General features: G+C 36.7%; 1 protein-coding gene across 10 annotated transcripts in view; it reads right to left on the bottom strand.

The window, feature by feature from the left end:
• VPS13B (vacuolar protein sorting 13 homolog B) overlaps positions 1 to 25,576 on the bottom strand; it is a 791,444-nt gene that overhangs the window by 180,436 nt on the left and 585,432 nt on the right. For 9 of the 10 annotated variants that reach the window (XM_060116054.1, XM_060116052.1, XM_060116060.1 and 6 more), the window contains one exon: positions 3,977 to 4,372. In XM_060116054.1, coding sequence (XP_059972037.1) covers positions 3,977 to 4,372 — 396 coding nt within the window. The remainder of the gene's footprint in view (positions 1 to 3,976; positions 4,373 to 25,576) is intronic. The other variant, XM_060116058.1, reaches the window with a different exon arrangement.

The raw sequence follows: 25,576 nt of genomic DNA, 5'->3' as shown, positions 1-25,576 counted from the left end.
GCAAGGCAGCCTAAAGCACAGCTATTTCACAGCCTGAATTGTGTACCCTTGTTTGACGAAATCTAAGAAGTGCCGCCCTAATAGAGCCATAATTTACTCTGACAAGGAGAGCTAAAGTCTGCAGCTCACTCCCCACCCTGCCTGTGCAAAGTGCTACACTGCTGGTTCAGAATTTATAGCTACATACTTAAGGTTTCTCCAATACACTATACTTCAAACAGCAAAAAAGACTGTGTGTGTGTGTGTGTGTGTGTGTGTGTGCGCGCGCGCGCGGGGGGTGGGGGTGGGGAGGGCTACTTTTACAAAAGAACATACTACAGAATGGGACAGATTTAATGGCTAGCAAAAGAAATATCTGCCTTAAAAAGTTTCAGAAAATAAGATCTGATTTTGAAACAAGATTAATTTCGTTATCAATAACATAATCATAGAAAATTTGGCAATATTATACACAATCATAGAGATTTTTGCAATTACACACCAATTTAAAAAAATACAAGCATTACATCTTGTATGTAAAGTTTTAAAATTTAGGGCCATTTTACCACAGACACATGGGAGAACATAAGTATTCTAGCAGAAATAAGAGTTAGGTTATTATAAGTCACTGTTACACTAGCATTTGCAGAGTGGAATTAAAAAAAACCCACGTTCCTTGAAACTCGGATAGTTTAGGGCCACAGGAGGGTACAGGAGGCTAAGAAGAACTCAAGGATTTTTTTTAAGTGGAAAATATTTAACCATTTCCTTTTGTTTCAAATGATGAAAACATTTCAGTGAATAATCTGTACATATTTTGTTGTAAAAACCAGTAAATGAATATAAAAGCATTTCAGATTTAAATGTATTGACAATGTCTTGGGGAGAATATTAATTAACTTTCCTCTTTCATTCTTTTATTATTCCCTTTCCACATACACTTCCCATAAGCTTATGTTGGTTTAGATGATAAAAAATATAATCATTAGGCAAACTCAAATATTTTTTGTACTTTTCACAAGTGAAGAAACATGCCTACGACACATTCCCAATTGTGTTTCTCTAAATATTACTTAGAACATAAGATTCCTCTAGCATTACAAATCTATTTCAGCTCCTAAATTAAAACTCATCTGGAAAGGACAGCTTTACCCTGTTTATATAACATTGTCATATAAAGAGTGTTAAAAAAAATATTTCACTAAAAATAGCTTGCGTAAGTTAGGGATTAGAGTAGTTTCTGCTGCTATAATTGTTCCTTTGTAGTTTTTTCCATGATGTTTTTTGCACAATGTTTTTGACTGTGTTTATTAAAGTCAGCACATCAAAAAGGATCAAAGAGAAAGTGAGTGAGAACCAAAGAAACCCCAAGTGTGTTGTCTCATTGGGGAGCTATGCAGATTCACATAAACAAGTGCAAATTGTTGAGGTTTTAATGAAAATTTTCTACAATTATTTTATCTTAAGTCATTCTATACAATAACATCTGTACAGCAGATGGCTATGCCGTACCAAGGCAATGCTCCTTTTTCTTTCTCTGTTTAATAGTACATCTGAGATGACTACTTTTGTCACTGTGCTCAATTTGGTTCAGCAAATAATTTGAAAAGTGCAGCTGCTGCAGATGGTCACAATAGTTACATAAACTGTAAAATCAAAGACACAGTTCAGTATAACTGTATTAGAGTCAAACTATAAAAATCTGACATTAACTCCACTGAACTCAAAGATACACTAGAAAAATTTTTGGTTGAATACAGAGCGATGTCACTTGAAAAATACAAAAAGAAATATGACTACTGGTAGGAGGGTTATTTTATTTTTTGCTGAGAAATATTTTTTACCACTTGCCAAAAATATACCTTAAGTAAACATTTGCATATATTTCATCCAAGTTGCAAAGCATGAATTTTTAAGATATGCAAATATACAATGAAATTAATGTTCAAAGCTTAAATTTTATTTTACTTTTAAAAAGACTTCCTTTGTTAAAAATCAATTTCTGAAAAATATGTAGGTAATCTCTTAATTATAATTTCCTAGAAAGCACTCTACAGCAATAACTAGAACTTACCATGTTACTTCACTTAATTACAATTTATTATTATTTTGCTGACTTTGTTATCTTTTAAACATTTGAGCATGCCATCACATCAAGCAGAGATGTAGAATAAACAGATTTGGTGTTCGTTATACTCTCATAATAAAACTGTTTCTATTAATTAAATGGCTAACTTCAATTTGATCTTATTAGTTGATGCAAATAACTACTTTAGAACATTTGCAGGATACTACATAACATAGAGTTATACCAAGTATGTCATAGTCAAAGCTATAGTTTCTACTTCTGCATTTAACTAGATTTAAGAGTATAACTGTAAAAGGAGTAGGGATACTCGCATAAAGGGAAAAAACAAGTTACAAAACCAGAATGAATCTACTACCTGGTAAAGCTCAGTGAGAGGATTTTAATTATATTTTAGAGATATTTACTGAGAATAGACACTATTAAAATTGGATAAAATATGAGTAGCAAGTGAATGAAACAAGAAACGAGGACGAATAAAGAAAAGGACCTAGAACTGAGTACAGTACATGTTAAATGCTTTCATTCTGTTTGAGTCCTAACCTTTCCTTGCTATGATTAAGGTAAAACTGAAAAGGCGTGGGAATGGCCCCAGTGTTGTCTGGGTTGTAATTTATTTGTGGATAAATCAGACATTGTAGCCTCCAGTGCTTCATAGTCTTTCATGTCCCATGGACCTTACATTTTTCATTTCCAACTTTTAAGACAATAAAAAAAATACAGTGCTTTTAGCTGGCTTGGTCACAAATATTTCTGATGAGAAAGAAATCAATCATTTATTTTTTTGGCCTAAAATTCATACTTCTCAACCACAAAACTCCTTCTTTATCTCTTCAACTACTGTGCCCAAACTGGCTATACAGCTAGTCTCCAGCTGCCACTTAATTACTTTTTGGTAAGCAACTAAGTTGCATACAGTTTCAGGATTTACTTTATCCCCGGCACTATCCCTCTAGCCCCACTTCTTTCCTGCAAATTAAAGCAGAAAAAAATGTTTTCCTTTTGCTACTTTTACTTTCAAAGTAAAATTTCTGGCATCATGCCCTGAACTTTAACAGTAGCAGTTTCTGTGATTGAAAATGGTTATTCCCCACCTGTACCTTGTCTTTTCTCTTCCCCTCACATTCCTTCTGCCTACCCTTTTGATTCAGTGTGAAAAAGCACATAACAGTTGAGGAAAATGTAGATGTCACTGCCTGTTAGTTTCTCACCTCTCCACCCATCAAGGACATTCAGTTGCCAAGTCCACGGCTCCCTTGCTCAGCCAGGCACTGAAGCATGGCCTTTCCTTGCAGGTGTTGCTGCCTGATAGTCCTCAATGGCATTGTCTTTTCAAAGTTGAACCTTGGCTTCTATCACATTTTGTGTAGCATTCCTGCCACCAGAGCAATTTTTCTTTTTTAAATAAATTGTTACCAGTAACTTAATGTAGCACATTGGAATCACCTGTAGGGTTTGTCGGAACACACTTTTCTGGGCCCCATGCCCAGACTTCCTGATTCAGGAGGTCAGGGGTAGGGTCTGAGAATTTGCATTTCTAATAAGTTCCCAGATGATGCTGATGCTGCTGCTTCTGAGACCATACTTTAAAAGCTACTATTCTAATGGCTGTTCTTCCACTACAGCTATTTTAGGTAAAAAGAAATTTAGGAATGAACAGTTACAAAGACATCTGTAGGAACATGCCTGAAGAGGTAGATAGGAACGGTTTAGTTTACGGCATTAACATACTTAGGCTTAAATGATTTGTTATAACATTTTCTTTAAAATAAGGCAACAAACCAGAAATGTTCACAATCTCCAATGGCTCTTGAAACTTTTAAACTCTACTTAATATAAATCTTCAACATTATGCAGTTTTAGATGTTAACAAGTCATTGTCATCTCCCTCTCCCCTTTTCTGTGACTTACCAGGCACTTTTTGCGCTGCTTTGATATTAAGGTTTCCATTGAGGGTTGATAAAGATGCTAACAGGCACGGTTTATTAGGATGGGGGACAGTTTCCATGGAGACCACAATCTGAGTAGTATGAACAGAAATTTTTTGAAAGCAGGAAACCGTTCTCCACACGTTTTCTTGAAATGGAATCTTTTGTTTTCCATCACCATGAACTTTAAGCTTAGACAACTTTCCACGGTAACATTTGGAGGCTGGAAGCTCATCCTTATTCAGCATGGTGTCTGACAGGGCTGAGGTCTCTTTGCTGTGTGCACTTTTTATCTTCTTTAAAAAATGGTTTATCTGATCCAGCTTGGTAAAACTCAGGTTTGCTTTCAAAGGCTTTGATATATCCAAGTTGATGTCTGCTATAGAATTGAAAAGGATAAGAAAATTACTGAAGCTCTCCTATTGAAAATAAGCCTTTACGTCCCTGTCAAGCTCCTATTTCAGTTTCCCAACGCCTGTACTGTGGACTCATTAGGATGTCAGATGTTATAATTCTTTTACTTACCACCTAACCTTTCCATGCAGTTACTTGAAGGAACAGTTTCCCTGGACTACTTACATGCCTACATTCCTGTCTCAATCCATGTGACTGTCTGTCTGTTCCTGACAGAGCAAAGGCCACACACGGACATCTACCTCTGCCCTCCCACTCTGAGGTAAAATTAAGCAGCCTTTCCAGTTTGTTAATGAACTGACATTCTTTCTTCCGAGGTTAAAAGGGCTTCCTTTAGTACCCAGCACAATGTTTGACACGAATACTGGTATTAATAAATACTTGTCCAACTGATTAACTGAAGTAGCCACCCCTACCACTCTCTGATAAAGTATATGCATTTGTTTCCCCTCTGTGACCCACTAAAACCCAGAAGAGTCCCTATATCTTTCCTTAGACTCTGCATTGATAAAGTTTCAAATACCTCATCCAATGTAAGATTGAGATTTCTTAAAATCCATTTTACATGTATCATCCACTGGATGTTGTCCTTATTTGCCACTTACTCACTTAGTCACCTGACATTAAAACTAACTAGGCCCTATCATTTCTGTTTTTGCCTTCTCACTTCTGTTTTTATTATCAATAAGATATAAGACTGTAAGGGTTGTCAAGGCAGAGCATGCCATTCATGTTTATACCCAGTGCCTGGCACAGTGTGTGTCTCATATGTATGTGTTCAATAAATGGTTGAGTTTAACTGAACCTAACAAGTATTCTTTTCACTGGAGCCTGATGTAATACAAGACATAATCACAGATGAAGCTAGGAAGAGCAAAGTTATCAAGCAGATTAAGTTAATATTCTGTCTGTTTTCAATAGGAGGACCTCTTCTCATCTTCCTCAGACGTCAGCACCTTAGAGTTTCCTCCTGGCTACCCAGGCTCGCTCAGGGTACCATCCCTTTTAAGTGTGCCTTTCCTGGTGTGTCTTTAATCAGGCTAAGCAAACTCTGAGAGTCCTGCTTCTAGCCAGTTGTCCACTGGAAAGGGTCAGACATCTGAGTCACCCTTCTGCAATACTAAAATGTTCCCTGCTCCCTACATTCAGTTAAACAGGAAAACAACACCCTAATTTAAAGGAATTATGTTTTTTAACATCTTTATTGACATATTAACTCATATCATACAATTTACCTATTTAAAGTACACAATTCAATGGTTCTTAGTATACTCACAAGATTGTGTAATCATCACCACTATCTAATTCCAGAACATTATTACCACCACCAGGGGAAAAAAAAATTCCCTTGTCACTTAGTGGTCCCTACCCATTCCCCACTTCCAGCACTCAGGCAACCAGTAAACTAATTTCTGTCTCTATAGATTTGCCTATTCTGGGCACTTCATATAAATGGAATCACATAAAATCAGGCTTTTTGTGTCTGGTTTCTTTCAGTTAACATAGCAGAAGTTTTTAAGGTTCGTTTGTGTTGAATCATGTATCACCAGTATGTCATTCCTTTTTATGGCTGAATAATACTCCATCATATGGATATACTACATTTAGTTTATCCATTATCAGTTTATGCACATTTGGGTTGTTTCCACTTTTTGGCTATTATGGATACTGGTATGAACATTCATGTGCAAATTTTTTTGTGAACATGTTTTCAATTCTTTTAGGTATCTACCTAGAAGTGGAATTGCTGGGTCATATTTGATTACAGCAATCCTAGTAGGTATGAAGTGGTAACCCATTGCGATTTTGATGTGTATTTCCCTAATTAATGATGTTGAGCATTAATGTTATTGGCTATGTGTATATGTTCTTGGGAGAAATGTCTATTCATACCCTTTGATCATTTTTAAATTGGGTTATTTGTGTTTTTATTCAATAGCATGAGTCTTTTATATTGATATATTCTGGATACAAGTCCCTATGAGACATAGGATTTGCAAGTATTTTCTCCCATTCTGTGGACTGTCTTTTCAGTTTTTTGGATGGTATGATTTGCAGCATGAAAGTTTTTAAGTTTTGTGAAGTCCAACAGATCTATTATTATGTTTGTGCTTTTGGTGTCATATCCAAAAACCATTGCTTAGGGGGCTTCCCTGGTGGCACAGTGGTTAAGAATCTGCCTGCCAATCCAGGGGACACGGGTTTGAGCCCTGGCCCAGGAAGATCCCACATGCCACGAAGCAACTAAGCCCATGTGCCACAACTACTCAGCCTGTGCTCTAGAGCCCGTGAGCCACAACTATTGAAGCCCGTGTGCTTAGAGCCTGTGCTCCGCAACAAGAGAAGCCACTGCCACGAGAAGCCCATGCAACGCAACGAAGAGTAGTCCCCGCTCGCCGCAACTAGAGAGAGCCCGTGCACAGCAACAAAGACCCAAAAATAAACAAATAAAATAAATTTATAAAACAAAGCAAAACAAAAACATTGCTAACCCAAGGTCACAAAGATTTACAGTTATGCTTTCTTTTACAAGTTTTATAGTTTTACCTCTTACATTTAGGTCTATGATTGCTCTTGGATTAACTTTTGTGCTTTGTGTGGTAGGGGTCCAACTTAATTTTTTTTTGCATGCAGAAATCCAGTTATACCAGCACCATTTTTGAAAGGAATTTTTTTTGACTTGTAGAATTTGGGGTACTCAAAGAGGCTGGTGGGCAAATATTTTAGGGAAATTGGATGATTCAAATGATTCATACACTGTCCAGCTCTGCCTGCAAATTCTTTTATGAGGGCTTCGAAATTCTGTGGCCTCACAGAAAATAACACCACCTTTTACCACAGTGAAAAAAACAAACAATCTTAACAGATGATAGCAACAACAGGAAAACAAAACAAAGCTAAAGCAGAAAGAAGACTCAGATATTGGGGCCAGAAGCTATTTGCTTTTGCCTGGATTCATAACATGAGATTTAAACTAAGCGTCAGAAGTAGCCATAGAAACAGTTTACTGACCTACTGAGGAAGTTGCCCAAATATCCGCCTATACTAACTGCTGAGCCTAAGGGATCCCTTTTCCCTGACTGTAAACTGGCAAAACATCCACCGAATGGTATATATGAGAGTTGTTGACTACTATTTCAATATGGATCTTTGTATCTCAGGTATGGTAGTCCCAGTGACACAGGAAACAAACAAACAAAAAAATTAAAAAAAACTATACCTCTGCTTATCTGTCTAACTTGTCCTTTGAGACTCAGTCCTTGAGTCTCAAAGACTCCAGGAAGTCTTTCTTGACCCCTGAGGCGGAGTGAGGTGTCTCTCATCCACTGCTTTCAGAATGTCCTGTGTACTGTATCATCATCAGGTACCTATTCATATTATTTTTATAGTTACTGCTTAGGTATCTGTCATAGTCCAGCTAACTGTGAACTCCTGAACAATAAGGACTGTTCTACATCTTAATATTCTGAGTGCCAAAACTACTGTTTGGTCCACAGGAAGTACAAAATAAACATTTTATGATGTAGTGAAGGAAAAAAAATGAATGAAGTTTTCCTTCCTACTGAACTCCCACAGGCTCATCAAATCACTTCATCCAGAACAATCCATTACCTCCTCTCACACATGCTACATTCCCTGTCTCAGTTAATGACTCTAATCTACCAACTGGCTCAAATAAAAAATCTGACTTTTTGACTCATTTCATTCCCTCTTTTCCTGGTCCAAACCCACTCAGTGATTCAGTTCTGTCAATTTTACTTCCAAAATATTGCTTGAATCCAATCTCCTTCTCTCGAGCATTCCAGCCACTCCCCAGGTTTTCCCTCCATGCCTTTGATATTGCTCAGCTAATATAAAGCCTCCTAAAAGGTTTCTCTGTCTAGACCTATTCCTGTTAATCCAGTCTCCAGAGTAATTTCCAAATGATTTGTTTCTAATGTGATCCTGATTGGCTCACTATTGCTTAAAACTCTTTAATGGCTCTTCTTTACCTATGGGATAAAAGATGAAGCTCCTTAGAATGGAAAAAAAGGTCTTGCCTTTCCTTATCTGCAGCGGTTGCCCACCTCAAATATTAAAGCTCCAGAAATATCAAAGAGTTTATAGAGCCCACTCTCCCCAGCCCATGTTATGTCATACCACAAGACCTTTGATCATGTTTCTCCTTTGTCTAATATACCTTTTCTTTGCCTAATGCATAATCTTCAGAATACTGCTCAGCACATTCTCCAAGAAGTAGTTCCACAAAGCTGGCCCTGCATAAGTATCTTTTTATGAGATTATGTCTCTCACCAATAGAGAAGATCCTTGAGTGTACATTTTTCACCTTTAATACTTAGCATTGGGCCTCAAACTCAGCATGAAGTACATGTTTGGTCAGTTCACGTTGGAGCACCCTGAAGCTTTCTAATGTGGTTCTGTGGTAGGCAGAATTCTGAAGATGACCCCCTTCTCCCAAGATTCCTCTCCCCTGGTTATTGAATCAAACACTAATCTAGGTACTGCTATGCTGAAAGGGATTTTATAGGTGTGATAAAAATCCCAGGTAACAGAGATTATCTGGTGGGCCTGATCTATTATACAGGCCCTTTAAAAAGTACATGAAGGAGGCAGAAGGGGAAGTCGGAAAGCTTTGAAACGTGAGAAGGGGTCTATGATATGTCATTGCTGCTTTGAGGATGTTAGGGGTCATGTGAGAAGGAATGGGCACCCTAAAGCTGAGGGAAGGAAGCACTGGCCAGCTGCTAACAAGGAATTAGGGACGTGAGTCCTATGACGACAGGAACTGGATTATGCAAACAAATGGAATGAGTTTGTAAGTCGATTCTTCCCTGGAGCCTCTAGATTAGAGCCCAACCCAACTGACACCTTGATTTTGGCCTTGTAAGATTCTGAGCAGAGAATACAGCTAAACCCAACTGGACTTCTGACCTGCAGAATTGAGATAATAAATTTGTATTGCTATAAGCCACTACATTTGTGGTAATTTGTTATGCATCAATAAAAAACTAATACAACTCCACATGCATATTTACCCACATAATATTTCCTATTTCTAATGTTATCATAAATGAAGTTTCAAGGCCTAGGAATGTTTGTCCTAGCTTCTTTCACCTTTTCCCCCCAGAGCAAAAATATCTAATATACTTTGCTCTTCTCTTTGTTAGTTGCCAATTCCCTCTCTTTAAAAATTACTTCAGGGCTCCAGGAAAGATGGAGCCCTGTCTCTCCCACTTTATACAGCTATAATATCTGGAGAGATTACAGCTAAAAAACCTATACAGAGGGCTTCCCTGGTGGCACAGTGGTTAAGAATCCATCTGCCAATACAGGGGACATGGGTTCGAGCCCTGGTCCGGGAAGATATCACATGCCACAGAGCAACTAAGCCCATGGGCTGCAACTACTGAGCCTGCACTGTAGAGCCCATGCTCCACAACAAGAGAAGCCACCGCAGTGAGAAGCCCGTGCACTGCAACAAAGAGCAGCCCCTGCTCGCCACAACTAGAGAAAGCCCGCAGGCAGCAACAAAGACCCAATGTAGCCAAAAATAATAAATAAATTAAATAAATTTTTAAAAAAGCACAAAGCTTAATTTAAAAAAAAAAGCAAACAACAAAAAAAACCTACACAGAGCAGTTATTTGAGGATTTTGAAAAGTAAATGGTAACAGGTAGACTGGGGAAGATGACTAGATTTCAAAATACCACCAAAAGGTAGTGAGTTTCTCATTTTTCTTCTGATATTCCATAGCCTGGGGCAGCCCAAAACCTGGAGGTGGGCATCAGGTGTGTATAGAGGGAGTAGTAGGGGAAACCCTCTATTTCTGGCTTCAGTAATGGGAAGGGAATTCCTAATGCCCACAGGGACTAAGAAAAATGCCTCATTTTTTCCTTCTTTTTCTTGTACCACAGAAAATAGGAGACAATACTCCTAAATTCATTTTATGAAACCATCATTACTGATACCAAAACTAGACAAAGACAGTAAAAGAAAACTACAGACCAGTATCCCTAAAAAACAGAGACATAAAAATCCTCCAAATAAATTAAAAAAAAATCAAGTAACATAAGAAACTAATAATATACCACAACCAAGAGGGGTTTATTCTGGGACTACAAGGTTGGTTCAGTATTAGAAAATCAATCAAAGTAATGGTACTACCAGTTTACAAAACAAAAAAAAACATGATCATATCAATTGATGCAGAAAAAGCTTCTGAAAAACCAATATCCATTTATGATAAGAACTCTTAGCAAACTGTCAATAGATGGAAACTTCCTAAACCTAATAAAGTTCACAGATGAAAAACCTATATTAATGTCATACTTAATCATGAAGGATTGAATGCTTTTCCCCTAAGATCAGAAACAAGGTAATGATATTCATTCTCACTACTCATACTCTGTATTTAATATTAGAGATCACAACCAGCTCAGTAAGGCAAGAAAAAGAAATAAAAGGCATGAAGATTGGAAAGAAAGACATAAAATGATGTCGATTCACAGATGACATGGTTGTCCAGGTAGAAAACTCCATGAAATCTTCAGAAAAGCTCCTAGAATTACTAAGTGAACTTGACAAGATTTTAGAATACAAGACCACTACACAAAAAGCAGTTGAGTTTCTACAAACCAGCAATATGCAGTTGGAGTAAAATTTAAACAAAAAATAACATTTATAAAAGCTCCAAATAAAATAAATACTTAGGTATAAATCTGATAAAACTCGTACAGAATCTATATGTTGAAAAACTATTAAAGACCTAAGTAAATGGAGAGATATACTGTATACATAATATATTCATGGATTGGAAGACTCAAAATAGTAAAGATATAAAATCTCTCCCAATTGATCTACAGATTTAACACAATTCCAATAAAAACTCCAGCAGTATTTATTGTAGATATAGAAAAGCTGATTCTAAAATGTATACAGGAAAGCAAAGGAACTAGAATAGCTAAAACACTTTTGAAATAGAAGAATGACACTGGAGGACTTACACTACCTAATTTTAAGACTTGCTATGAAGTTACTATGATCAATACAGTATAATTCTGGAGAAGTTATATACATGTATATCAGTGGAACAGAACAGAGAATCCAGATTATAGAGGCCAACCAAATATTGTGAAATGATTTTTTTTTTTTTTTTTTTGCGGTACGCGGGCCCCTCATTGCTGCAGCCTCTCCCGTTGCGGAGCACAGGCCCCAGAAGCACAGGCCCAGCAGCCACGGCTCACGGGCCCAGCCGCTCCGTGGCATGCGGGACCCTCCCAGACCGGGGCACGAACCCGCGTCCCCTGCATCAGCAGGCGGACTCCCAACCACCGCGCCACCAGGGAAGCCCTGAAATGATTTTATTTTAAACTGCAAAGGCAGTTCAATGAAGAGAGTTTTATCAGCAAATGGTGTCATACATCCTCATGCCCTGCCCCCACAAAAAGAAAGAAAAAAGTTGAACTCAACATTATACTTTATCCATAATTAACTAAAAATGAATCATAGATCTGAATATAAAATGTAAAATATAAAACATCTTAAGATGAAAACATAGTAGAAAATCTATGAGTACTGAAGTTAGGCAGAATTCTTATATACAGTACCAAAAAAAGCATGATTCATTTGAAAAAGCTTCACACTAAAAACTTTTGCTCTGTAAAAAGTAGTGTTAAGAGAATGAAAGGACAAGTTATGCACTGGGAGAGAATATTTGCAAGTCACATGTCTGACAAAAGACTTGTATCCGGAATATACAAAAAACTTTCAAATTCAACAATAAGAAACAAACAGGCTAATTTTAAAATAAGCAAAAGACTTGAATAGACACTTTACCAAAAGGATATATGAATGGCAGATAAGCACATATAAAGACATACGACATCACTAGTAATTAGAAAAGTGCAAATAGAAATGACTATGAACCACCTATTAGAATGGCTAAAATAAAAAATACTGATAACACAAACTGCCAGAGAGGATATGGAACTAGTGGGACTCTCATACATTGCTGTGGGAATGTCAAATGATACAGGCTATTTGGAAACATTTTAGTAATTTCTTATGTCTTATACGACCCACCAATCCCACACCTAGGTATTTATCATAGAGGAATGAAACTTACAATCACGCAACAACTTATACACAAATGTTTAAAGTGGCTCTATTCATAATCACCAAAATTGGAAACAACTTATATGTCCTTCAATGGATGAATTCTTAAACTATGGTACATCTATAAAATGGAATACTACTCAGCAATAAAAAGGAATGTATTGATACTACTGATAGATACAACAACTTTACTGAATCTCAAGGGCAGTATGTGAGTGAAAGAAGCCAGTCTGGAAAGGTTGCCTGCTGTATGATTACATTTGTATGACATTCTCAGAAAGGTAAAACAAATAAACAAAAACCCTAAAGTGATGGAGAGCAGTAATTATCATAGATTAGGATTTAGGGGGAGGTGTGATTACAAAGGAATACCATGAGAGTTTTTTAAGATGGTAGAGCTGTTCTGTATCTTGACTGTGATAGTGGTTACACGAATCTATTCATCTGTTAGAATTCACAGAACTGTGTGCCAACGAAGGACAGTTTTACTGCACATTAATTTAAAAAATAAAAAAGAAACAAAAGTATTTCAATGACTTTGTCATATGCATGACAGGACCATTTTTTCCACTCCATTTATTTTTTACCCTCACATGTGTTTTTCAAAAGACTAATGGGTTGGAATGTGTCCTTATGTGTAGGGGAAGCCCACTTTAGGCCTAAGTGTTAACCAACTCTGTACTGGGTATGTTTTTCAGGTTTCCTTTACACTCTCCATGGCCCCTCCAACAAGGAAGTAGAACACTTATGCTAATACCTTTAACTGTGAGATCAGGATGGCCTTTCTGCAAAAGGTGAAAAAGATGGAATGCTACTCCTAAAGGTTATGGAAGCCATAGGACAATTCCTGATCTTACTAATACAAAACAGTGTGGCAGATGAAAATTGGAGGCTTTAATTTAACAGCTGTCTAGAGTCAGTTAAACAAATAAAACTCAAAAGCAAAGGTCAGTTTGGCACCATCCAAAGTAGTTTATTGATGTACCTTGCATCTGTGGAATACCTGAATAAACAATGAATCATCACAAATTGAGGAGGTGGACTTTGGGAGCAACGGTATATATATATTTTTCCCTATTTCTCTTTTTGTGTGTGTGTATATGTATGCTTCTGTGTGTGATTTGCTGTATAGCTTTGCGTTTACCATTTGTCCTAGTCTTCTCTCTGTCCGTTTCTTTTTTTTTTTTTTAGTATAGTTTTAAGTGCTTGTTATCATTGGTGGATTTGTTTTCTGGTTTGGTTGCTCTCTTCTTTTGTTCTTTTTAAAATTATTTTTTAAAAATTATTTTTTAATAATTATTTTTTATTTTAGTAACTTTATTTTATTTTATTTTACCTTCTTCTCTCTTTCTTTTTTTTCATCCCTTTTATTCTGAGCTGTGTGGATGACAGGTTCTTGGTGCTCTAGCCAGGTGTCAGGGCTGTGCCTCTGAGGTGGGAGAGCCAAGTTCAGGACACTGGTCCACAAGAGACCTCCCAGCTCCACATAATATCAAATGGTGAAAATCTCCCAGAGATCTCCATCTCAATCCCAAGACCCAGCTCCACTCAACGACCAGCAAGCTCCAATGCTGGACACCCTATGACAAACAACTAGCAAGACAGGAACACAACACTATCCATTAGCAGAGAGGCTGCCTAAAATCATAAAAAGGCCACAGACACCACAAAACACACCACCAGACGTGGACCTGCCCACCAGAAAGACAAGATCCAGCCTCAACCACCAGAACATAGGCACTAGTCCCCAACACCAGGAAGCCTACACAACCAAGTGAACCAAACTTAGCCACTGGGGACAGACACCAAAAACAACAGAAACTACGAACCTGCAGCCTGCAGAAAGTAGACCCCAAACACAGAAAGTTAAGCAAAATGAGAAGACAGAGAAACACACAGCAGATGAAGGAGCAAGGTAAAAACTCACCAGACCTAACAAATGAAGAGGAAATAGGCGGTCTACATGAAGAAGAATTCAGAATAATGAGAGTAAAGATGATCCAAAATCTTGGAAATAGAATGGAGAAAATACAAGAAACATTTAACAAGGAACTACAAGAACTAAAGAGCAAACAAACAGTGATGAACAACACAATAAATGAAATTAAAAATTCTCTAGAAGGGATCAATAGCAGAACAACTGAGGCAGAAGAATGAATAAGTGACCTGGAGGATAAAATAGTGGAAATAAGTACTATAGAGCAGAATAAAGAAAAAAAAGAGAAAAGAATTGAGGACAGTCTCAGAGACTTCTGGGACAACACTAAATGCACCAAAATTTGAATTATAGGGGTCCCAGAAGAAGAAGAGAAAAAGAGAGGGACTGAGAAAATATTTGAGAAGACTGTAGTTGAAAACTTCCCTAATATGGGAAAGGAAATAGTTAATCAAGTCCAGGAAGCACAGAGAGTCCCACACAGGATAAATCTAAGGAGAAACACACCAAGACACATATTAATCAAACTATCAAAAATTAAACACAAAGACAAAATATTAAAAGCAGCAAGGGAAAAACAACAAATAACATACAAAGGAATCCCCATAAGGTTAACAGCTGATCATTCAGCAGAAACTCTGCAAGTCAGAAGGGAGTGGCAGGACATATTTAAAGTGATTAAGGGGAAAAACCTATAAACAAGATTACTTTACACAGCAAGGATCTCATTCAGATTCAACAGAGAAATTAAAACTTTTACAGACAAGCAAAAGCTAAAGAGAATTCAGCACCACCAAACCAAATTTACAACAAATTCTAAAGAAACTTCTCTAGGCAGGAAACACACAAGAGAAGGAAAAGACCTGTGATAACAAACCCAAAACAATTAAGAAAATGATAATAGGAACATACATATCGATAATTACCTTAAATGTAAATGGATTAAATGCTCCAACCGAAAGACGTAGACTGGCTGAATGGATACAAAAACAAGACCCGTATATATGCTGTCTATAAGAGACCCACTTCAGACCGAGGGACACACACAAACTGAAAGTGACAGGATGGAAAAAGATATTCCATGCTAATGGAAATCAAAAGACAGCTTGAGTAGCAGTTCTCATATGAGACAAAACAGACTTTAAAACAAAGACTATTACAAGAGACAAAGGACACTACATAATTTTCAAGGGATCAATCCAAGAAGAAGTTATAACAATTGTAAACATTTAGGCACCCAACATAGGAGCACCTCAATACATAAGGCAAATACTAACAGCCATAAAAGAGGAAACTGACAGTAACAAAATCGTAGTACGGGACTGTAACACCCTACTTTCACCAATGGACAGATCATCCAAAAGGAAAATAAATAAGGAAACACAAGCTTTAAATGATACATTAAACAAGATGGACTTAAATGATATTTATAGGACATTCCATCCAAAAATAACAGAATACACTTTTTTCTCAAGTACTCATGGAACATTCTCCAGGATATATCATATCTTGGGTCACAAATCAAGCCTTGGTAAATTTAAGAAAATTGAAATCATATCAAATATCTTTTCCAACCACAATGCTATAAGACTAGATATCAATTACAGGAAAAAAATTTGTAAAAAATACAAATACATAGAGGCTAAACAATCCACTACTTAATAACCAAGATATCAGTGAAGAAATCAAAGTAGAAATCAAAAAATACCTTGAAACAAATGACAATGAAACCACGATGACCCAAACCTATGGGATGCAGCAAAAGCAGTTCTAAGAGGGAAGTTTATAGCAATACAGTCCTACCTTAAGAAACAAGAAACATCTCAAATAAACCACCTAACCCTACACCTAAAGCAATTAGAGAAAGAAGAACAAAAAATGCCCAACATTAGCAGAAGGAAAGAAATCATAAAGATCAGATCAGAAAAAAATGAAAAAGAAATGAAGGAAACTATAGCAAAGATAAATAAAACTAAAACCTGGTTATTTGAGAAGATACACAAAATTGATAACCATTAGCCAGATTCATCAAGAAAAAAATGGAAGAGACTCAAACCAATAGAATTAGAAATGAAAAAGGAGAAGTAACAACTGACAACACAGAAATACAAAAGATCATGAGAGATTACTACAAGCAACTCTATGCCAATAAAATGGACAACCTGGAAGAAATGGACAAATTCTCAGAAAAGCACAACCTTCCGAGACTGAACCGGGAAGAAATAGAAAATATGAAAAGACCAATCACAAGAACTGAAATTGAAACTGTGAGTAAAAATCTTGCAAGAAACAAAAGCCCAGGACCAGATGGCTTAACAGGCGAATTGTATCAAACATTTAAAGAAGAGCGAACACCCATCCTTCTCAAACTCTTCCAGAATATAGCAGGGGGAGGAACACTCCTAAACTCGTTCTATGAGGCCATTATCACCCTGATACCAAAATCAGGCAAAGACGTCACAAAGAAAGAAAACTACAGGCCAATATCACGGATGAGCATAGATGCAAAAATCCTCAACAAAATACTAGCAAACAGAATCCAACAGCACATTCAAAGGATCATACACCATGATCAAGTGGGGCTTATCCCAGGAATGCAAGGATTCTTCAATATATGCGAATCAATCAATGTGATACACCATATTAACAAATTGAAGGAGAAAAACCATGTGATCATCTCAAGAGATGCAGAGAAAGCTTTCAACAAAATTCAACACCAATTTATATTAAAAACCCTCCAGAAAGTAGGCATAGAGAGAACTTACTTCAATGTAATAAAGGCCATACATGACAAACCCACAGCCAACATCATCCTCAGTGGTGAAAAACTGAAACCATTTCCACTGAGATCAGGAACAAGACAAGTTTGCCCACTCTCACCACTAGTATTCAACATAGTTTCGGAAGCTTTAGCCACAGCATTCAGAGAAGAAAAAGAAATAAAAGGAATCCACATTGGAAAAGAAGAAGTAAAGCTGTCACTGTTTGCAGATGACATGATACTCTACATAGAGAATCCTAAAGATGCTACCAGAAAACTCCTAGAGCTAATCACTTAATTTGGTAAAGTAGCAGGATACAAAATTAATGCACAGAAATCTCTTGCATTCCTATACACTAATGATGAAGAATCTGAAAGTGAAATTAAGAAAACACACCCATTTACCATTGCAACAAAAAGAATAAAATATGTAAGAATAAACCTACCTAAGGAGACAAAAGACCTGTATGCAGAAAATATAAGACAGTGATGAAAGAAATTAAAGATGATACAAATAGATGGAGAGATATACCATGTTGTTGGATTGGAAGAATCAACATTGTGAAAATGACTATACTACACAAAGCAATCTACAGGTTCAGAGTAATCCCTCCCAAACTATCACTGGCATTTTTCATAGAACTAGAACAAAAAATTTCACAATTTGAATGGAAACAAAAAAGACCCCGAGGAGCAAAAGCAATCTTGAGAAAGAAAAACGGAGCTGGAGGAATCAGGTTCCATTACTTCAGACTATACTACAAAGCTACAGTAATCAAAACAGTATGGTACTGGCACAAAAACAGAAATATAAATCAATGTAACAGGATAGAAAGCCGAGAGATAAACCCACGCACATATGGTCACCTTATCTTTGATAAAGGAGGCAAGAATATACAGTGGAGAATAGATAGCCTCTTCAATAAGTGGTGCTGGGAAAACTGGACAGCTTCATGTAAAAGAATGAAATCAGAACACTCCCTAACACCATACACAAAAATAAACCTAAAATGGATCAAAGACCTAAACGTAAGGCCAGCCACTATAAAACTCTTAGAGGAAAACATAGGCAGAACACTCAATGACATAAATCTCAGCAGGATCGTTTTTGACCCACATCCTAAAGAAATGGAAATAAAAACTAAAAGAAACAAATGGGACCTAATGAAACTTAAAAGCTTTTGTACAGCAAAGAAAACCATAAGTAAGATGAAAAGAGAACCCTCAGAATGGGAGAAAATATTTGCAAATGAAGCAATTGACAAAGGATTAATCTCCAAAATTTACAAGCAGCACATGCAGCTCAATTTCAAAAAAACAAACAACCCAATCCAAAAATGGGCAGAAGACCTAAACAGACATTTCTCCAAAGAAGATAGACACATTGCCAACAAACACATGAAAGAATGCTCAACATCATTAATCGTTAGACAAATGCAAATCAAAACTACAATGAAATAGAACCTCACACTAGTCAGAATGGCCATCATCAAAAAATCTACAAACAATAAATGCTGGAGAGGGTATGGAGAAAAGGGAACCCTCTTGCACTGTTGATGGGAATGTAAATTGATACAGCCACTATGGAAAACAGTATGGAGGCTCCTTCAAAAACTAAAAACAGAACTATCATACGACCCAGCAATCCCCCTACTGGGCATACACCCTGAGAAAACCATAATTCAAAAAGAGTCATATACCACAATGTTCAATGCAGCTCTATTTACAATAGCCAGGACATGGAAGCAACCTAAGTGTCCATCAACAGATGAATGGATAAAGAAGATGTGGCACATATATACAATGGAATAAAACTCAGCCATAAAAGGAAATGAAATAGAGTTATTTGTAGTGAGGTGGATGGACCTAGAGTCTGTCATACAGAGTGAAGTATGTCAAAAAGAGAAAAACAAATACCGTATGCTAACACATATATACAGAATCTAAAAAAAAAAAAAAAAAAAAAAAAGGTCCTGAACAATCTAGGGGCAAGACGGGAATAAAGATGCAGACCTACTAGAGAATGGACTTGAGGATATGGGGAGGGTGAAGGGTAAGTTGGGAGAAAGTGAGAGAGTGGCATGGACATATATACACTACCAAATGTAAAACAGATAGGTAGTGGGAAGCAGCCGCATAGCACAGGGAGATCAGCTCGGTGCTTTGTGACCACCTAGAGGGGTGAGATAGGGAGGGTGGGAGGGAGGGAGATGAAAGAGGGAAGAGATATGGGGATATATGTATATGCATAACTGATTCACTTTGTTATAAAGCAGAAACTAACATACCACTGTAAAGCAAATATACTCCAATAAAGATGTTAAAAAAATAATAAAGTAGTTTAATTAGGAGAGAGAATATATTCTTTCATGTGACCTGGCTCTACAAAATAAATTTTAAAAGAAGGTTCTTTTTTATCAGTAGAAGTCAAATGCTGATAATTCAGAAAAAGAAATGTGTACTAAAATCTAATTATATTTGTGAATTTCAACTATGAATCTATTTGAGCTATATTATCTATCTTATTCTACTAAATATAACTTCTTTGAAAAGTCTGAAATCAGAAAGATCAATTTCCCAAAGCAACATCAAGAACAGCCCACAATATTTATTCAGTACGAGTTTAATAGCTCAAAATGGAGATGACAAATATATAACTACTTAAAATTGCCTGTCTTGTTCTATGTTTTTTTTTTGTTGTTGTTGTTGTTGTTTTTTGTGGTACGTGGGCCTCTCACCGTTGTGGCCTCTCCCGTTGCAGAGCACAGGCTCTGGACGCCCAGGCTCAGTGGCCATGGCTCACGGGCCCAGCTGCTCCATGGCACGTGGGATCCTTCCAGACCGGGGCACTAACCCATGTCCCCTGTATCGGCAGGTGGACCCTCAACCACTGCGCCAGCAGGAAAGCCCTTGTTCTATCTTTTAACTCATGAATCTCTATTAGGTCACTAGTTTATATATAACAATTAACGAGGACTGAACAAATTTTAGGAATAAGAAAATCTGAAGCAGTACCTTGTATCTCTGTCTCTCATGTAGTTTGTTCCAAAAGTTTCAGTGTGATTTTAAACTTTAATAACTTCAGAAGAATAAAATGCTACAGGATAATTTTTAAAAATCATTTTGAAGTTTAATTATTTACATTTCTTATATATTTCTTTTGTTTAGTGAATTGAAATGTAAATTTTTAATGTTAATTTTTTGTGGGCTGGTTTCTGAATGACTCCTAAAACAGTGGATTGATAAAGGAGGGCTTCTTATTTGGACACTTTGATCACTTGATCTATCTTTCCTGTGTGGTTAAGTCAAACTGTTATGTGTGCATGAAAACTTCATTCTTTGAGTGATTTTAAACCTAGGAGTACAAATGCAATCTCTCAGTCACTGAACAGCAGCAGATATAAGTTTTTAGAAAGTTCAAAAATCTAGTAGAGCTATATATATAGCACAATACAGGTGTTACGTTAACTTTCTATAAGAAATAAGTTGATATTTAAAACATTTAAATAATTTACCTTTTAAATGGTTTCTGTATGTTTGTTTGCATACAGTGCAACCTCTGTGCATGGTGCCCTCCACTAGGCCACAAGTCCCCCACTCCCACCCCCTGAGAGCTTGAGTGTTGAGCCACATTCCTTGCAAGACACAGCCTATGTTTACACAGAGAGACTGGGGCAGTCCTGTTTGGGCAAGTCAGGTCAAGAGCCCAAAAAGCAGAGCTAAAATGAGGCTATACTGTAATATTAGGTATCCTTTCAAAGTACCAGGTCCACGAAGAGATATGCAGCACGCACCAGAATGAGAAACACCACAAATGCAACAGCACCCTTTATTGCTGTGTAAAGTCCATCAGCATGTGTGAATCCTTCAATTAAAATCATGAAGTCACTGTTACATCTGATAATTCAACAAATTTGTATTGTTACTTTTATTCCCCAGTGTCTCTAGACTTTTACATCCTTGAGTTAGTCAGGTACTTTTTTTTTTTTTTTGCGGTACGCGGGCCTCTCACTGTTGTGGCCTCTCCCATTGCGGAGCACAGGCTCTGGACGCGCAGGCTCAGCGGCCATGGCTCACGAGTCTAGCCACTCCACGGCATGTGAGGTCTTCCCAGACCGGGACATGAACCTGTGTCCCCTGCATCAGCAGGCGGACTCTCAACCACTGTGCCACCAGGGAAGCCCTAGTCAGGTACTTTTTGGGGTAGAAAATTACTGCATTTATTGTAAATATTTGTAGTTTCAAAATTATAGGAAAATTATTTTCACCAATTATTTTTACAAATGTGAAAATTATGCAAACAAATTTGGCATTTGTAAACATAAAAGAATAAAAATAAAAATTGAGTATTTTCTGGTCTTCTTTCATACTTTTAAAAACTGATGAAAAACATTAACCTCATTATTAAGATGAAAACATTAAAGAAATGGACTACAAAAGTTTTATTCAACAGAAACAGTGGGAGCTATATAAAATGATGTTTTACAAGAATTGGAAATAGAACTGGATAAAGAACCAGGCATAGATGGCTCATGTGGGTTTTATTCCAATTATTATCAGATTCTTGTTTTAAAGTGTTTAGAATTTTTTTCATAATCCTCAATGAACTTTAATAAATGGATTACTTTCAATGTTTAGATTTTAAGAATGTGTAGTAATAGAGAATCTCCCAGCTGAGTCATCTATTTCTCTGCCAAATCTAATTTCTCACCATCCCCAGAACACATTCTATATCTTTAAGTTACCAAGTAAACCCATGCCTGTCAATTATTAGACTCTAATTACCCTTCAAAACTTTCTGAACAGCTACCAGGAAACAGAATGATGGAATGATTATTGAGTTAAAAGGAGATTAGACAAATACAAATAAATTACACTTATTTTATGCTCCCATCACCCTAAGAGATGACTTAATAGTGAAAGGAAAAGAATCATATTGTAATAATGAAATCAGAGAGGGAATTCAAGCCCCAGAGGTGATTCCCCTAAGTTTATGTTAATGCACACCTTGTGGGGGACCAAACATCAACTGGAAAAGTTTCCTGAAAACTGTTCCAGCTATTTTCTCATTTAAAATGTTCCAACTTTACTTGACCCATTAGTCATCATATTATTTACATTTATGAAGTATTTTGAAATCTATTACCAAAAACCCAATGGATTCAATATGGCTTGTTATACCCAAATCATAACATTTGTGAAAGAAAAATTCTTTGTTAAGTGCTTCTTTCTTTGGAATTTTATTTGTAAAAGACAATTTTTCTTTTTTTAAGACAAGCAAGCCTTGCTAGGAAAACAATCAGTGGCCATGGTGCCTATGTACAGACACAGGAATGATGGTGTTCCCACCCCCCACTGTAGAAGGGTAAATACAAATCGAAGACCAAATTTATAATCAAACTTGACTTTATGTGTTACAGTAACTCTAATAAAAATATTTTTTATTATTAGGTCATAGTACATTTTTTTCTCTTATTCAGCAATTTAAATTCAGATTTTTGTTACAGTGTCAAAGTAAAGGTATTCATGATGACAGTGGACAGTGGAGACTGAGTATTCACAGGTGTGAGAGTTAGAAAACTTGGAAAGCTGCCCTTGACAATGAGAACAGGTTTTCACTGAAGGTGTGAAGTATAAAGACCTCAGTGGCAGCAGACATAACTGTGTCAATTAACAATGGTACACCAAATGGAACTGGTTGTAGGCTGTCCCATGCACTGCTAAGGAGGCTCAGAGACATGGACTGACACATGCACTTGCCTTGGTCAGCCAGCAGCAGTTCATGGTGCTTAACACTTGGAATTGGGCATAATTACTCACGTACGTATTCTTATAATCAAGCATTGACTTTTTTTTTTTTTTTTTTTTTTTTTTGCGGTATGCGGGCCTCTCACTGTTGTGGCCTCCCCCGTTGCGGAGCACAGGCTCCGGACGCGCAGGCTCAGCGGCCATGGCTCACGGGCCCAGCCGCTCCGCGGCATATGGGATCCTCCCAGACCGGGGCACGAACCCGTATCCCCTGCATCGGCAGGCGGACTCTCAACCACTTGCGCCACCAGGGAGGCCCAAGCATTGACTTTTTTTGACTACACTGTCCTACCAAAATAAATCACAACGTAAAAGTTTTGATTATAGGGTAAATGAATTGGTTTTCTAAAATGAATGTATTGAACTGAACTCATCTAAATGAGCTTCTCTCCCTCTAAGCAGTTATCACAAAAGACTAAGTACATTCCATTACTCCAAATTGTGGCAGCGTTTTTGGTGCCCATTTCCTTTTTTTTTCCTTCCTATTCTCAATGATGGCATATACTCATCCTTGGAGACAGCATATCTGATTTTTGGGAACAGCCAAATGTTTTGAGACAAGGGAGCAAGGATTTCAGACTAAGGGAAGATTAAAAGCATAGAGAAGCCAATTTATAGAGACTACTACTGGCAATGAGGAGACAATTTGAGCATCACTAAAAATAATGAATTCAGAATAATAGCAAAAAACAACTAAATGGCCACCACTGGAATACTGAGAAAAGTAACTCGTTTTTCCCCAGTTTTATTGACGTATGATTGACAAATAAAATTGTAAGATATTTAAAGTGTACATTGTGATGATTTGACATACACATACATTATGAAAAAATTCCGCCCATCAGAAAACTAACTTATTTTTTTAAATGGGTAAATAAAGGGAAAGGATTTATCCTAACTTTCTTAGGTGAACAATACTACTAAGTAACCAAATATTAGATGAGGAAATGTTTCTCTTTATAGAAATATTCCAGCTACTATGTGAAAAAAGAATGCTAGAATTAAAATATTACTGTTTGCAACCTCCAATGAATTTAGGCATTAAGCATCAATGGCTATTAACATCACAAAAAGAAACCTTCAGACACTATATGCCTCCTGATGGAACAATATAAAACCTTTTACAAAATAGTCTTGCTAAAAAATAAATAAATAAAATAAGCAAACTTGAATCAGATTAAGCCAACTACTAGTTTATATGTAGGAAATATAGAGAACAAGGGCAGACAAAATACAAATTGTGGTAAACTCTACATGATAAATGATCTGGTTTCTTCAATATATATGAATCATGCTCCCTGACTTCAGACTATATTACAAAACTACAGTAATCAAAACAGTATGGTACTGACACAAAAACAGACACATAGATCAATGGAACAGGATAGAAAGCCCAGAAATAAACCCATGCACTTATGGTCAATCTATAACACAGGAGGCAAGAATATACAGTGGAGAAAAGACAGTCTGTTTAATAAGTGGTACTGGGAAAACTGGACAGCTATGTAGAAGAATGAAATTAGAACATTCTCTAACACCATATACAAAAATATACTCAAAATGGATTACAGATCTAAATGTAAGACTGGATACTATAAAACTCTTAGAGGAAAACATAGGCAGAACACTCTTTTACATAAATCACAGCAATGTTTTTTGGATCCATCTCCTAGAGTAATGGAAACAAAAGCAAAAATAAACAAATGGGACCTAATTAAATGTAAAAGCTTTTGCACAGCAAATGAAACCATAAACAAAATGAAAAAAACAACCCATGGAATGGGAGAAAATATTTGCAGACAATGTGACCAATAAGGGCTTAACTTCCAAAATATACAAACAGCTCATACAGCTCAGTATCTAAAAAAAAACAATAAACAAACCCAATAAAAAAATAGGCAGAAGACCTAAATAGACATTTCTCCAAAGAAGGCATACAGATGGCTGACAAACACATGAAAAGATGCTCAATACTGCTAATTATTAGAGAAATGCAAATCCAAACTACAATGAGGTACCACCTCACACCACTCAGTATAGCCATCATCAAAAAGTCTACAAATAATAAATGCTGGAGAGGGTGTGAAGAAAAGGTGACCCTCCTACATTGCTGGTGGGAATGTAAATTGGTGCAGCTACTATGGAGAACAGGATGGAGGTTCCTAAAAACCTAAAAATAGTTACCATATGATCCAGCAATCCCATTCCTGAGCATATATACAGAAAAGATGAAAACTCTAATTCAAAAAGATACATGCATCCCAATGCTCATAGCAGCACTATTTACAATAGCCAAGACATGGAGGCAACCTAAATGTCCATGGACAGATAAATGGATAAAGAAGATGTGGTATATAAATATATACTACATACACAATGGAATAATACTCAGCCATAAAAATCAGTGAAACAATGCCATTTGCAGCAACATGGATGGAACTAGAGATGATCATATTAAGTGAAGTCAGACAGACAAAGACAAATATCATATGATATTACTTATATGTGGAATCTTAAAAGAATTATATAAATGAACTTATTTACAAAAC

Source organism: Mesoplodon densirostris, chromosome 13 (genome assembly GCF_025265405.1).
Source record: "Mesoplodon densirostris isolate mMesDen1 chromosome 13, mMesDen1 primary haplotype, whole genome shotgun sequence".
NCBI classification, from domain to species: Eukaryota; Metazoa; Chordata; class Mammalia; order Artiodactyla; family Ziphiidae; genus Mesoplodon; species Mesoplodon densirostris.
The sequence above is the reverse complement of the archived record's forward strand: the minus strand, read 5'-3'. Positions and strand labels throughout refer to the sequence as shown.